Raw genomic sequence first — 15,521 nt, forward strand, 5'->3', positions numbered from 1 at the left:
ATAAAAAGCAAAACGAAATGATTAATATTCATAATTCATAACAATCAACATCTCAGACGATCCAAACTTACATTTTTACATTTTTCACGTTAAAAAGTAAACTACAAAACCCCAAGCACTCGAATTAGTACCCCAAATTTTATACACCAAGTTTCCCCTGATTTGCTCAAGATTTCTCCTAATTTTTTAAATCTTCCCCAGCTTTCTACACCTACAGGATAAGGCAATTTAGTTATTTTGCACCCGTAAATGTTTAATTTGGATCACCTCCGTAAGGTAGTACCTGCATATAACAAATCCGTATTCTCGTTGTGATTTACCTGTTAATTTCTTAAACAAACAATTTTTTCTACGATACTTCCAAATTTCTATTAATACACAATCTAGCTAATTATGCATTAAAATTAATCATCATTGTCAGGGTTTCTCCTTGGAATACTATAAACAAACAACCAAAAAACGCATCCTTTTCCAGCCATAATCATCGTCTACGACAAAATAAATACCAAAACGGTAAAAAGTAATTTACGTTTGTTTAACAATAAAAGAAAAAGTGCTCATGCAACTACCGTCCGGGTCAGGGCTTTGCAAACAGTTCAAACTCGATGTAGATATGCGATTCCCACAAGTTGCAGCTTTCAAATAACAATGAAATTCAGATTAGGGGTGAACTTCTGCAATGACTCGAAAATCTTAAAAAATTGTGTTTGATCTCGCGCCAGGAAAAATAAAAGCTAATTATTCAATACGTATTTTACAGAGTCGAGCAATGCTATTACATTGTGCAAAGTAGGAATTTATCCACACTATTACAAAACCCTGTCAATTAACATTAATTTTCATGTGACCAGAGAGAAGCAAATTTCGTGTACACACATTTTGTAATAACGGATGCTGTGACAGCAAACAGTATTGTTTCTGTCATTGACTCCTTAATGATTGTGACTTTTTGAAAAAACTGACCTACCCTAGAAACATAATATTTATTCGATGAAAGAGGTCACGTTGGCGATGACGAAATAATAGCGCAATAAAGATACAAGGCTGCGATCGCCTTGCTAATATTTTAAGCTCGCGTATTTCGTCCTAAATGTCCCAAGTGAGGTGCAAGAGCAATTCTGAATATTACTTTTTTATTCGGCTTGATCTTATCACAACACATCAGCTCCTGACATGAATACCTTTAAAAGAGAAATTCCAATCGGCAAAAAGTTCAAATGGAATTGTCCATTTCGCTTCATTTTTCCAATTGCAAAATCGTGCCCGCGTAGGCATTTTCCCGAGTTGGCATAATTGCAGATGTAGATCCCAATTCGCCTCCGCTGCAGTTCATTTTCCCGGAGACTTTTATATGTCAGATAATAAGCGAAGACTCATACAGAAATGTCACAAAAGACATTACATTCTACAATACCCTAATATTTCACACCGCGTAATGACATTTTTCACGCATTGTTGCCGCGTATCTTCCATTTCCATTTTTGCGTAATAGTGACTGGCGAGGGTTAGTATCTAAGATTTACTGCCCGCGCCAATAAAACCGCGATTTTTGATTGTTTCGTGCGTAGGTCGAAAACCAACTCCAAGTTGCATAAGGTAATACTACGTGAGAAAATTCTGCACGGCTGCACGCAATATGCATGGGGTTTGTCCAACACTGCGGGCTTTGGAAAATATAATAAAAAAGCGACGTTGTGCAACGACTAGTTTTACAGTTACTTCATTTATTTTTACGAGCGGCGCTGTATTTCGGTTGAATACATAAGAACAGACTTTCAAATTTGATACGAATTTACGTCTTTGTTTCATACATAAAAACGCTTCATTGTAGCTAGTATCTGGCTCGGTCAAAGCCGCAGACAGGCTCAAAGTGGGCTCGACACATAAAAAAGTAAAATGATAAAATTCACTCAAGCTAGAAATAAGAGAGAATTCGAATTGTTTCAAGCTGCCGGATTTGTAGGCAAAATTTGAAAAGGGTTTTACTTTTTTATTATTCGCCGCACGGTAACAAGTGATTTAAAAATGCCACACTTATTGCTAGTAAAGCAGCAATTTAAATTTAAAAATTCATTGCAGTTTTGCCCCATTTTAGGCAACAGATTACGGCGGCTCAAATTCAAAATTGAAATTTAAAAATTTAAAGCCGGCTGGTATGAAAATGTAAATAGTATTTGTTGAATTTTTATGCCAGGATAATCACTTGTGTTCGAAACATAAAATACCTCCATGACGTGCACTAGGAGGAAACAGCTCAATCCGCACCTTCAAACTTTTTTCAGCAACAACAAATAAGGATAACAATTTTCTCAAACGAAGTTTAAAAATGATTTAACTATTTTTTATTAGATATTTGGATCTCTAGATATGCAATAGAACACAAAAAATTCTCAGAAAGAAATTTTCGAATTTTGAAAATGTTTATAGAAAATAATTGGGTTGGAGAGATTAATAAAGTATCAAAAAATACTAGCTTAAAAAAACTTCCAGACTTGCAACATCAAAACAATTTAAAGAAATATGAGTAGAACCTTTTCAGAAAATTGGGTTGTAAAAGTTAGTTAAGAAACAAAGAAACCCTCTCAGAAATTCTCAATTTGCAAGAAATGTAAGGAAAAAAATTCTCGAAATAAAACAATGTCCTTGTACAGACTTAGATACTCAAGCATGAAATGATACTTGGGAAATAGTTTCCACACTTGCAAGGAAGGAATTATCGAATTAAATTAAACAGAAGGTACTTAGTAAGAGAATCTTCAAAATACTAAACCACAGAAGACAGTTCGAATATCAAATAATATTTAGAAACTCCAACTATAAGCTTTCTAGATATGCAAAAGAGCACAGAATACTCGAATAAAAAACAGGTTAGAAATATTAACTTTTTACATTATTTTCTAGGTTTAGAAGAAGATATGAGTAAAGACTAAGATAGTTATTAATAATACTAGTGCGAAAACACAAGCTTAAACTTCGAGGGCTGTCGTTATGCAACGAGCGTATGCGAGAACCCGACAACTTTAAGCGTTTTCGTATGAGTGTTATTCAATTTTTTCTGTTGGAATATTTAAATTTAAAACACGCTGTTATGGGAATGTGTTTTAAAATAGCGTTTATAATCTCGGATTCAGATATTAAAAAGAAAGCATAAAATGTAACTAACAAAAAAATTTTTTTGTTTGAATAATAATCGAACTCCAAAAATGATAGCTTCTGGGCCTGCAATAGAACATTAAAGAAATTTGAAGAATTAATGTGAAGACAGTTTAGAAAGCTAAGGAATCGCCAGAAATACCTATACAGGGTGCTCAAAATCTGGCGCACCAACTCAGTGGTACGTTGTTGAGAAACGAGTGTAGATTACGGGAAAAATCGTGAAAAAATTCCTAAAGTCGTATTTTAAAAAATCTGTAGCTATAAACTTATTTTGTTAACTTTTCCAGTTTTTATTATTCTTTAAGGTTTTTATGTTTCACACCAAGTAATCGTTCCCTAACAAAACGATGAATAATTATTTTTAAATTTACTATCAGACTTTAGCAGTTTTAAATTAAAAAAAAAATAAAATTCATCAACAAAATCACAATTTGTAGATGTGCCAACACTGGAAATTATTTCCTACGAAACCAATTCAAAAATAATTTACTTCTATTGTTGATCAAATTCTATTGAGATCACGACTGTTAGACAACGTTGCCACATTTCGTTTATTGAAAATTCGTTATTTATCAATAATTTTAATACAAAGAATTTTTTTACTATTTTTACCTTCATATGTAAGCAATTCTCTACCACACACCATTGAGTTGGTGCGCCGATTTTTGAGCACCCGGTATATGGCAACACAATATGAAAGAATTTTAAGAAAAAAAGTATTCTGGAATGAAAAAACAGCCTATAAACTTCGCTTTAGAAAAGAATTTTCAAATAAGATACCGAATTGCGAAAAACATTTGTGTCCGTATTGAAAAGGGCTTGAAAAATCCAAAAATATTAGCACAAAAAAATCTGTAATAGGATGCAAAAGAACAGAAAGAAATTCTAAAAAAGAAATACTCGAATTTAAAAAAATGTGGCGTTGCAAAAAAACAGTTCGGAAATAAAAATTGCTTGACTTAAAAGAAAGTATACATAAAAGCCCCTAGATATTTCTAATAATATTAATGCTAAAGACTGTTGAAGGACTAAGAATGTTTTCAGAAATCCTAGCTTCAAAACATTTTTAGCAATGGAAACAGTTGGAAAAGCTAACATTAACAAATCATGAAAAAATTCTAAATGGGAAATTCTTGAGCTTAAAAATTGGCAAAAATAATTGGTTTGCAAAAACCAAGTTTTTGAGACATAACAATTCCGTGCAAACATTCTCGAATTATAGAAATATCAGTTAAGAATTTTGAAAATATCGTGCTGCAAAAGAGAGTTGGGAAAACTAAAAACTATAAAGAAACTATGGCTGAATTCTCCAGAGTTGGCAAGGAACTTATTACAATTTTAAGGAGAGATTTTCAAATAATAATAAATAATTAACACAAAATAAATAACAAAGTTATAACAACGTGCAAAAACACCTTAAATACAATGATTTTAATTGCAAGACAAACAGGCGAAAATTAATAGCCCACGTTTATAAAAAATGCAGCTTAGCTTCCAAAGCCCCGAAGCTTCCGGTCCCTGCAGGACTTAAAATCTGCTCGTTGACCGCAGGAATGCATAATAAATGTCCAATTGTGAAGTGCTTAGTAGATTACAATCAGCCTAACCCTTAGTACTAAGGGAAAAGTTGAAACCATTTTACATTAACACGATAAAAGATAACACTTTCGGTGACATGACTTGCTACTTTACCAGAGTTGACAAATATTTTAAGCATTGCATCAGTCTGTTTACGATCCCAAAGTTTAAATCGTAAAAAACTTCAACACTCTGCGTGTTTATAATTCAATAAAACTGACGTTGTTTTAATTATCTAATTTAATTAACGCACTCGAGTCGAATCGATAGTTGCTCTAAAAATGCGGTAGTAAATTAGTACGTGCCGCCAAATCTGCGCAAATCTTAATTCTAGTCATTTCGCGACAAACGAAAATGAAATTAAATATGAAACTTTGGTCTCATTGGGATTCCATCCCGGTTTTCGAGCGCGGCTTTCCCCCAAGGTTTGTGTATGAGTCCCGTGCCATTTATTACTCGGTTATTTGTATACAGTTAAAGTCTCACGGACCATTTCAGTCAATTAATTATGCGCGAATAAAACAGTTTTGTTTCTATTCTGTGCCAACAAGAACAACAGACTCGCAGAACGACAATAGTATCATTTACAATTTTGGCTCGAGTGTACTGACCGCCATTTAATTCCTACAATACAAACCTGCACGCAGGATAAATGGTCCTGTATTGTGTCCTGCGGAGACAATTATTTAAATGAAGTTGGCCCAATTATTGTCGACGCGAAAAACGGGCACTTTTTGCCCATTCATTTCCAAACTCCAAGGAAACTGTTTTCTTTAACGAGGAGTGTTGGTGAAATTCCTGCAAGGCTGTATGTGAGGTTGCATATCCAACCGTTTAATTTTCCCAACTCCTGCTGAATGGCTTTCGACAAGAGCGGCGCAAGTTTGCATTCGCGATATTAGATATCTGTTTCCCGAGTTGATGACTTAAGAAACTACAAAACTGTCTTTATAAACCTCATTTTGTCAACTCGACTACTACATTAGCCAAATCATATTCCTCAAGAAAGTCGGCATAATCGCCTTGTTTAATAAATTAGCAAAGATCAGAATGTACACTATGTATCTTACAAAGTTTGCCGCGATGCACGAAAGCTTTTGGAATGTCTTTGATTAAATATTTAACCGAATTAATGTTTGCTTGACACAGTAACTTTCGGCAGAGCTGTGCTTGTAGCGACTGTTCCAACAAGATACCCACTTAAGCTCGCAATAAAATCAAACTTTTCAAAACGAAAAAATGCATTTCCTCGCACGCAACTCCAAACACACGGAAGTAAATACCTTGCCTACGTTTCTCGGGAGTTTCGGTTTTTTTGGCGTCGAGGAAAACGAAAGCAGCGAGTACAAAAGAACAATCAATTAACCGAGTTGTCAGGCGATCAGGATTTGAGTGGCGCCCCTTCGATCGCGATCTTTGAATGCTCAGCAAGGGCAAACAAATCGATGATGTGTTTTTCACTCGCAAAGATATAATTGTTAGCTTCGTTCGATGGAACGAGATAACGATCGTTATTTATGGGCTTTAAATTAAATAGCTGAAACAGTGGTTGGAGCTGGAATAACGCTTCGAGACGAGAAGAAAATTTATAACTTAGTTTGCGATTACAAATTGTATTGTATGAGGAATTGGAAATTTCGTTACTTGGGTCATTGCCTCAATTACTTAATTTCTGCGAGTTTCGACGACTTGGCAATCTCGGGCTTTTTATTTGGTAAATTAGAGCCGTTTTGGCGACGCTTCTGCTGAAAATGCATAATTTACAATTTTGCTTTAAATGTTATGAATTGGTTCGATGAATCGATGACACAAAGCTTTATTATGGGATATTGGAAGAAATTAAATATTCACAATTACGTAGTCATAAATTTAAACACGTTATCTACATCAAAGGTTCAGCTTATTTTATAATTATGTTTCGATTATTTGCTGCGTACAAATTAAAAGTGTCACTATAATAATCAAAAATATTTTAATTTGACTTTTTAAGAAAGACAATTCAAAAAAGTATTGTGTTTTGGATACTTGTATGTGTAAAAAAACAGTTTCAAATACTACTGATTAGAAAATAGAAATTTGTTATTAATAAATCTCCACACAGAAACAGAAACCAGAAACAGTTTTTGTAAACCAATAGAAAATTGCATCTACAGTTTTAGGGAGTCATTATTTTGATCGTGACTGTACATCACTTGGCTTCCTATTTAAGTATTTGAATCTCCATAGTCAAAATTTTCAAAAACACAACCTCTAAGTGAAGCATAGAGCAAAGACAGGCCGTTCAGTGAATCTGATAAGACTTGAGTTTGTTGGAACCAAATGAATTTTTGAAAACAGCGTAGGAAAGCTGACACTCTTCTTCCTGAGTTTACATATTTTCATTACCAGTGATATTTTACAAATGTAAAATAAATCGAGTTAAAAAAGAGCGAAAAATTCTGTCTCTGTAAAGGTGAAATTTTTTCTAAAAACATTGATTTTTGTGTAAAATCAACTTTAAATTTATATTCAAAGATTATGTAAGTCACAAAATTAATTTCTGTGTCCAAAAAAATCTGTGTTGGAACTAAATCCTAATTTAATTATTTTATATAGAAAAACTTTTGTGAAAAGTGATAAATGTAGCTGTATCCCCAGCTATACAGGGTGAGTCTGCTAAAAGTGAATTTTTATTGTATCATACAAGATACATAGTGTGGTTAAATGCTTCATATTTTTTTATATGCACGTGAATTTTTTCAGTTTTTTTTAATTATAATTAATTAATAAGTAATTAATAGTGATATATTGATTTTTTAATACTTGATTTTGGACGATTCCTTGCTTAACAATGGCGACCTAAGCACGATTTTTGTTGAAATCAGTTGGCTTTAGATGATTTCTTGCTTTAAAACGGTGAAATATGCTGTAGAATTGCTAAAATCGCTTTAAACTGGTAAAATTCGATTTTTTTTAATAAATAGAGAAAGTCAACTCTATACCAAAACCTAATACAGTTATGACACTTGTTTTTTATCATGAGCAAGTATAGTCTTCAAAATAGAGTTCCCTCATTAGAATTTCAATAATTTCATTAAAATTTGTTCTCTCTAATATTAAGTGGAGTTATCTGACTCAATTTTAATTAAATTTTTGTTAATCTAAAAGAGATTAAAAGTAAGATAAAAATAGATTACACTACACTGTTGCCTTAATATTTTTTGCTGTTGTTAAAGGCATTAGCAACTTAAAAAACAACTTTGTCTTAAATGAAAACGCTTATTACAATAGTGAAAACCGTTTCTCCGTTTCTGCTCTTTAACTCAAGTTATTTCGATTCAAATTTGAAATTATGACGGCGTAACCGTCTTGAGCATTTGGTCCAATATGAAGATCAAATGGTTTTTGAGTTTTAAGTGACTCTGTCAGAATTTATTAAAATTTCTCAGATGTTTTCGCGAAGTTCAAGACAAAATTTGAAATAAAAGTTACTCAAAAAAGTTGCTAATTTTTGATTTTGTGGAAGATGTGAGAAAAATGTTCAATCTATCAAATTTTTGGTGAGTAGGAAGGTTCAGTGATAAGAGGATTCTATGATGAAAGGCGGTTGTTACGTCACGATTTCTTCCTTTTGAAGCGATTATCTCGCTTGTTTCTCATCGTAAAAAATATATAGAACGGACGAAATTTTCAATTTTCGTTTAAACATATAACAAGTAAAATAAATTGTTATTGCCTTTAAATAACTGTTGGACGTTGCTTTCAAAACTGCCAACAGATCTTTTCTATCAGTTCAATTTTTTGAGATTTAAGTAACTCATGTTATCACTTCCTTTAAAAAAGGACTACTTTTATTTAGTACTTTCCTGTTGCCTCCATTTTTTTGCTGCTGTTAAAGGATTGTTGGAGGATGATTTTAAAATAGCTCTAGTCTCGAGAAATAGATAGATAACTCATTTAAGCATTTATTTAGAAAAATGCACATAGCTTTTTAATAGTCCTTTACTTCTCTGTTGCCTTAGATGTTTTTGCTATTGTTGAGTAACTGTTGGACGCTGAACTGGAAAGAGGTTTTTTCTAATAGTTCTAGTTTTTGACATACTGTGAAGAATTTATTTTGTTGAACATGGGTGTTTCTATGAAAATGTTTGCAATACAGTGACATGGATTTTTTAAAACATAAGCTAATACAACTAATAGTGTTATGTGTGTTACGTAATGTTTAGCAAAATAAACTCTTTACGATATAATACAGAAGGTCACAGAATTCTAGTAATGCATTGGTATGAATTTTTTAAAACTGAATATGTTCAGTAAAACAAAAATTTCAGTGCATGTATATTAGCACTTTCTGTAGTTTTCATTTGCTCTAAAATTGAAACTTGAGCTGATGGTTAAATTGGGACATCAGATTTTAAATCTACTCTCCAACAGTTTAATTTGGGGCAACAGAAAAAAAGAAAATTTGTAAACAAGTGTTATTATTACTCTGCTTATGGCATCCAAACGCAAAACCACATTCATTCAAGTCATTTTACAAATTCAAATTCGATATCACTTGTTAATGGCACGTTCAATGAAAGTGTGAACACACCTGAACCAACACACGCGTAGCAAAAATCCAATTAGCAAATTGACTTTCAAGTTCACTTTAACCAATCGTTAACATCTCGCAATTATCAAACAGTTACACGTTCCAACTTTCACTAGTGAATTCAATTCTTGGCAGAAAAACCCCGAAAATTTATTAATAGAGTTCGCAGCGTCGGCACATCCTTCCGAGTTTTCGTTAATAATTAAATAAAGTTGGAGATTACTCACCTTTACTGGCTCCCGTGGTTTTGTCCCTAAGGACGTTGATCGAGTGTACGCGTCCGTATTCTTCAAACATCCTTCTGAGATCGTTTTCGTCCATGGACCGGGGCACCTGCCCCACGAACATCTTGATCGTATCACTGTCCGGTTGCTCTTGTTCGATTTTGGCATTGTTTTGTTGCGACGAACTCAGCAAATTGTTGTTGTTGCTATTGCTGTTGTTGTTGTTCGTACTGCTGTTGTTGTTGTTGTTCATCGCCAGTGAGCTGCAACACGAAATGAGCGAAATCAATTCACACGTGCCATCAATATTGTTTCATGTGAAGGAGAAAATATGGTGACATTGGAACGTTTTCGTCCTCGTTTACACAATACATAAACTCCGCTCCTTGGCTTCGCGCAAGGAGATATTCTCCGAGTGTGAATTGAGAGCCATTAAGCTTTCGCCATCGATGCCCCGCAAAGCCGCGTGAACTTGCATATCAAAACGGGACTTATCGCCCCATCCATCAGTCAGACTAAGATGGCATTATCCCGGTTCGGTTCGGTTTAATCGGTTTTATGCGGCGAACATGCGCGATTTTTAAATTTCGAACGTTCGCTGTCAAATAAAGAAGAATCAAATACACAACGGGGAGGTATTTAGCGGAAAGCACGCCGTAATGCTTTTTGCCAAAGCTCGGTGAGGGAATATTATATCATTCTTATCGCGAAATCGTCACGTCATTCGGGGACCGAACCAAACAGCCGGGATGACTCACTTTCAAACTGCAGGAAATGTATTTCGAACATTTATCGGGAAAACGGGTTTTCTCGCACTCGCAACGGCTTTCCGCAAGATAATCCACAAACAAGTTGTTTTGATTATTTCCCACTTCCATTTCTGGCAATATTAAAATTTTTCTAAGTCATTTAGGTTCTGAATTTTGCAAAAATGATATTCTACAACATTGTTCCTTACACTTTTTTTGTATCATCCAAGGTACATCGTAGATTAAGCCAAGCTTTGGACAATTTTAAGCCGGACTTATTTACGGTGCAGTTCACTTACACACTTAAGCAGACCTTATACAGGATGTTCCGTCTTAACCCAAGATTAGAAGCATTGTGAGTTCTAATAATGATAGTCATCTGAAAATTTGTCTACAAGCATAATTTCTTAGGTCCTGCTCAATGAAAATATTTTCAAGATGGTGGCACTTCCGATTATGTCGGAAGTCGCTATCAACTTCTTTAATTTAAATAAAAAGCTATATTTTTAATGCGTTTTTGGATTACTAGAGTTATTTTAAGGTAGTTTTCATAAGTATTTCCTGTACCTAAATTTAGCCGTTTACGAAATATTTAGGGTTTTTAATTTTTTTTTCGATTTGCACCTTCCAGTTCAAAAAATCGATAACTCTGCCATTTTTTTAAATTTGGAAATAGCTTTTAGCTTATTTGAAAGAGAAAGCCTAGATCTTTCCTTTGGTGTTTTCAAATTTCTAATAAAAAATAACAAACCCCAAATGTTTAAAGTTAAGTTTTCAGAACCTTAAGCACCCATGACTCAATTTTTTCAAATACAATACCACAAGTTTTATTTCATTAATTCGTAGAGAATTTAATTCTGCATCGATCTGTATTATCATTCCCTATACTTATGTTTAATAGTTTTCAAGTTATAATAACTTTTTATTGGGATTTACAAATTCATTAGCCATAGGCCTTGTCTCATAGATTGCCATGGAAACGAAAGAAAAAATGTTAGAAATTAATGTTTTTAAACCAAATTTCAGTTAATTTATTTTGATTTTAGGGGATGAATAATACAATTTTGGACAGAGTTTATCGTTTAAGTTTATTCAGAAAAATTTTGATGACAAACTATGCAAAATTAGCTGTGGTTAGTAAAAAAATTTCTAAAATGTCAAAATAATCAACATAACTTAAAAATTATACAAAATAGGTATAGGGAATACTAATACACATGGATGCAGAACAAATTTCTCCTCTATCTAGTAAAATAATAATTGGTACGTCCCATTTGAAAAAATTAAGTTATGAGTACTTCAAATTGTCCAAATTTAACCTTAAGATTGTTGAGTTTATTAAACTTCTTTTCCAATTTTAAATACACCAGAAAACAAATACAGGCTTTCTCTTTTAATTTTTTAAATTTAATTTCAAAATCTCTAAAACTCAGAGAATTACCGATCTTTTAATTGAGAGGTGGAAATCCAGAAATTTTCAAAATTTTTAAATATCTCGAAAACGGTTAAACTTAGGTATAGAAAAAGCTGATAAAATCGACTTTAAAATAACTCAACTAATCCAAAAATGCAGTGAAAGACGTAGCTTTCCATTTAAAATAAGAAAGTTGATAGCGACTTCCGGTATAACCGAAAGTGTCACCATCTTGAAAATATTTTAATTGTGCAGAACTCAACGGATTATGACTATGTGCCAACTTTCAAATAAATATCTTTATTAGAACTTTCAATACTTCTAATGTGAGCCGTGAGGTATAGACGGAACAGTCTGTATTTTAAACCATAGCACTGTAATAAAACCGTTAAAACCGTTCCTATAGCAATAACCAAGAAAATTTCTAGCTTTTCGATTTTAACAAGTGTTCAATTTTAACCGCCCGTTAGAAAAGTTACAGAATACGCGCTAATGAATCAAAAATAAAAATCATAGAACTTATTTTTTCATAGCCTTCAAGCACAGTAACTAATCTCAGATTTTTGTGAAATTTTGCAAAACCATCAAATAATATACATTTAATAAATAATAATATTTTAAATGTTACAGTTGCGGAAGTTAGAAAAAATTAGTATTTCTTTAAATTTTGCCATTGATTTAGTTTTATTTGCGAAAAAGTGTGTACCGCTCAAAGTTGGATGAAGACAAAACTCGGTGACACGATTCTGCCGCTGGCTGAAAATCGATCGCTCCATCCGAAAAAAAAGATTTTCGAATAAATAACCCCAATTTCGATGCAGAGCGTCCACCGTTCCGCTTGCAAAGAAAGAGAAAAAAGCGATTTCCTCTAGTTCCGCAAGTTTGTTGTATCGAATTCGCGAATTTAATAAAGTTGCAGGTGAAATTCAGCCCAAAAGTAGATGTTACCCGGAGCCAATTTTGGCTTGATGTATACACGTGCGGTGGCTGTTTATACCGACGCGTTCTGTTTTGCTTTCGTTCCTAATTTCCTCCGCCAGTTTCGTCGCACTATGCAAATATTTGATCAAACTCTATGCAGAACACATTGCCGCAATACGTGTTTTTGTTGAGCCCCTTTCGGGGGGCGGTATCGGCAACGCTCGAAATTACTATCGAATTAATCGCCAAATCCGGGACAGTCGGTAATAACCTCAGATGATGCGGACGCGACCCGACGAGCAAACAGGTTGGATTTCGATAGTTTGCTCTTGCTGAATCAGGTGTATCGACCACTAATTAAAGCCTCCAACGGCTGTAGCGAAAGCCACGAAATCAATCGCGGAATGAACAGAACGGATCGACATCAAAGAGGATGTTCGCTCTTTTCTGTAATGCACTCCAACGCCGGAGAGAAAAAATCAACTCGACTCGCCATCGACTCCTGTTTGATTAAAAACTTTGAATTTGCCAACGTACGAGCACGAGAAGTTTTTTAATAAGAACGGGAGAGTTATCAACCGAGTAATAAGCCTGTTGCAAGCTCGAAGGACTTCAGAATCAATCTTGACGCTAATAACTCTGTTAGAATAACTTCCATTACAAAATTTTAGTCAGCGGCCGGAGAAACAAACTTGCAACATTTTTTTATTCTAATTTATTATGGCAATGTTTTTAGAAATCTTTACGTGTATTTTTCGCGGCAGAAGAAGTGAGCAAAAACTAGCTGTTTCGTATATTTTGTTGTATTCTAATTCTAATTCTAATCACGCATTTATAAACTTTTATAAACCGGTCCTTAGGGTGGGTTTATAGAAAGCTTTGTTAAATTTAGTTGTTGTTAAAAGTTAACAACGCGAATAGACCAATCAGATTGCCTTAATTTTAATGACGCTTTTATAAACTGGTCCTTAGTTTATGTAGGAATACTTTTTGAATTTAACGAAAAAGAAAAATTAATGCGCAAAATCACCCAAGTTAAAGGGAAGAATTCTCCACAGGAGTCATCGCAGAGCAATACAATTTTAAGTTAAGACAAAAGCAACTTTATTTCTATGAGTCCACTACAGGACCAACATTAGTTTATTTTTTCTTTAACACTCATTAACACACAATGTTGATGGGAATTTTTGTTCAATGAGCACATTTTTTTCAGTTTTCAGGATTTATTTCTAAATTAAATAAAGCATTGATCGCATTCTAAAAGACTAAAAAAATGTTACAAATAAGTTTCAAAAATGTTGCTTAAAACGGCGTAAGACACTGAGAAAATTAGCTAAATTCGAAACTTTTTTGCCTTGTATTCATAAAAAAAATTGTACGTAGTGTGGACTCTGTCGCTGTCTTCTTACACACTATAGTATAAAATTGTTAATACATTTTAGCAAAGCACCAAAGCACTTTTTTATTTGAACAGCCCTGTGAATTATTCTCAGGTGCCATTTCTATTAAAAAACACTCTTTACTTGAAAAAGTTAAGATGAACTTTACTGAAATACTAGTAAAAATTTTTGAAGACTTGACAAATTAATGGGTATTTTTACTTCATTCAGAGTTCAGCGTCCAACTGTTTAAGTTTCCGTTCAATGCCAATAAAAAACCTCAAATACCATTAATTTTGAAGTGTTATGGTTCTAGCTATTCGCAGATTATGTTCCTTGCGTTTACGAGCTTTGTTTTTATTCCGCTTTAATTTACTTAAAAACCATAAAAATCTTTAATATTTCAAGAGATGTGCGGCCAGTTTACTGCAATGTGCTTTAAACCGGAGCGTGCTTTAAAGTTTAATTTGAAAAATAATCTGGGGACACGACGTATTTTGGAAATAAATTATACATTTATTTGATCTAACCTTTTGCAATTTTCGAGCTTACGCCAGATTGGCAGCTGCTTTGTGAGGCTGTCAAAATATTCATGGACTGGCTAATCAATCTTCCCTTTGTGCCAAAAATATGCCAAAAAGTTGAATCAATATTTAATGTTTTCCAAAACAATCAACTTTTCAAAAGCGTCGCTCTTGCTCTTTTAATTGAGAGGCACGAAGCTGCCATTAATTTTTTGTAAATGGAGCTATGTACAAAAAGCTTGACTAGAAGTTTGGCAAACTTTGTAAGACACTATTGTGAAACAAGACTTCAGACAATACTAGCAAACAACTAAAGCTAAGAAGCTAAGGCGGACTAAGCAGTGGTCCCAAAACTGAAAAATTAGTGTTTTTAGTGCGTGAACGCCCGCTATTATTGTCGAGGAAGACATTTGGGGATCAATAGCCCGCGCGGAAAGCGTCCGTTATTATCTCCCGCACTTTGCGGCCACGTTAACTAACTTACTGACACATTTTGAATTAGCTTCGCTCGAGGACGCCCGGAATTGCTCCGGAGTCTCGCGATCCCACCTCCTTTCACTGTCTCGCCCCGCGATGCTTATAACTTAATACTCTGCTGCTTGAGTTTATAAAACCGCACAGAAGTAATTAAAGCCTTAGTGAAAACAATCCTGGAATGAGTTTACTTTTACAAGATTAGGTAGGATCTTGATTAAAGTTTCACGATGGACGACGCCGGAAGGGGAAAAGCACACCGCGGCTCCGGTAAACAAGCAACGATTATGCGGAAATTATTGCTCAACGTTTCTTTTATTGCCGGGCGAAAAACCGGAGTTTTAACAGGGACAGCGGCTGGGCGACTTTCTGCCAGGTTATGAGCTCCGGGGATTCGAGCGGCAAATCTGGACGCGCAGGGGACGGCCAGATTAGGAACGTATCCTGTTTCTTCCTAATCGCCCGCTCAACGGAATCCTTCTTGAAACGAGAGGAAAGTGGCAGATGGAATTTCATAAGCTCCCCAAAC

At 34.2% G+C, this 15,521-nt stretch overlaps 1 protein-coding gene across 8 annotated transcripts in view; it reads right to left on the minus strand.

The window, feature by feature from the left end:
- LOC660275 (CUGBP Elav-like family member 1) overlaps positions 1–15,521 on the minus strand; it is a 202,027-nt gene that overhangs the window by 39,618 nt on the left and 146,888 nt on the right. For all 8 annotated transcript variants that reach the window (XR_010333224.1, XR_010333223.1, XM_015983283.2 and 5 more), the window contains one exon: positions 9,535–9,794. Coding sequence is in view for 6 of the 8 variants with exons in the window: in XM_015983283.2 (XP_015838769.1) it covers positions 9,535–9,794 (260 nt within the window). In the remaining 2 variants the exon portion in view is untranslated. The remainder of the gene's footprint in view (positions 1–9,534; positions 9,795–15,521) is intronic.

Source organism: Tribolium castaneum, chromosome 2, assembly GCF_031307605.1.
Source record: "Tribolium castaneum strain GA2 chromosome 2, icTriCast1.1, whole genome shotgun sequence".
Classification (NCBI taxonomy): Eukaryota; Metazoa; Arthropoda; class Insecta; order Coleoptera; family Tenebrionidae; genus Tribolium; species Tribolium castaneum.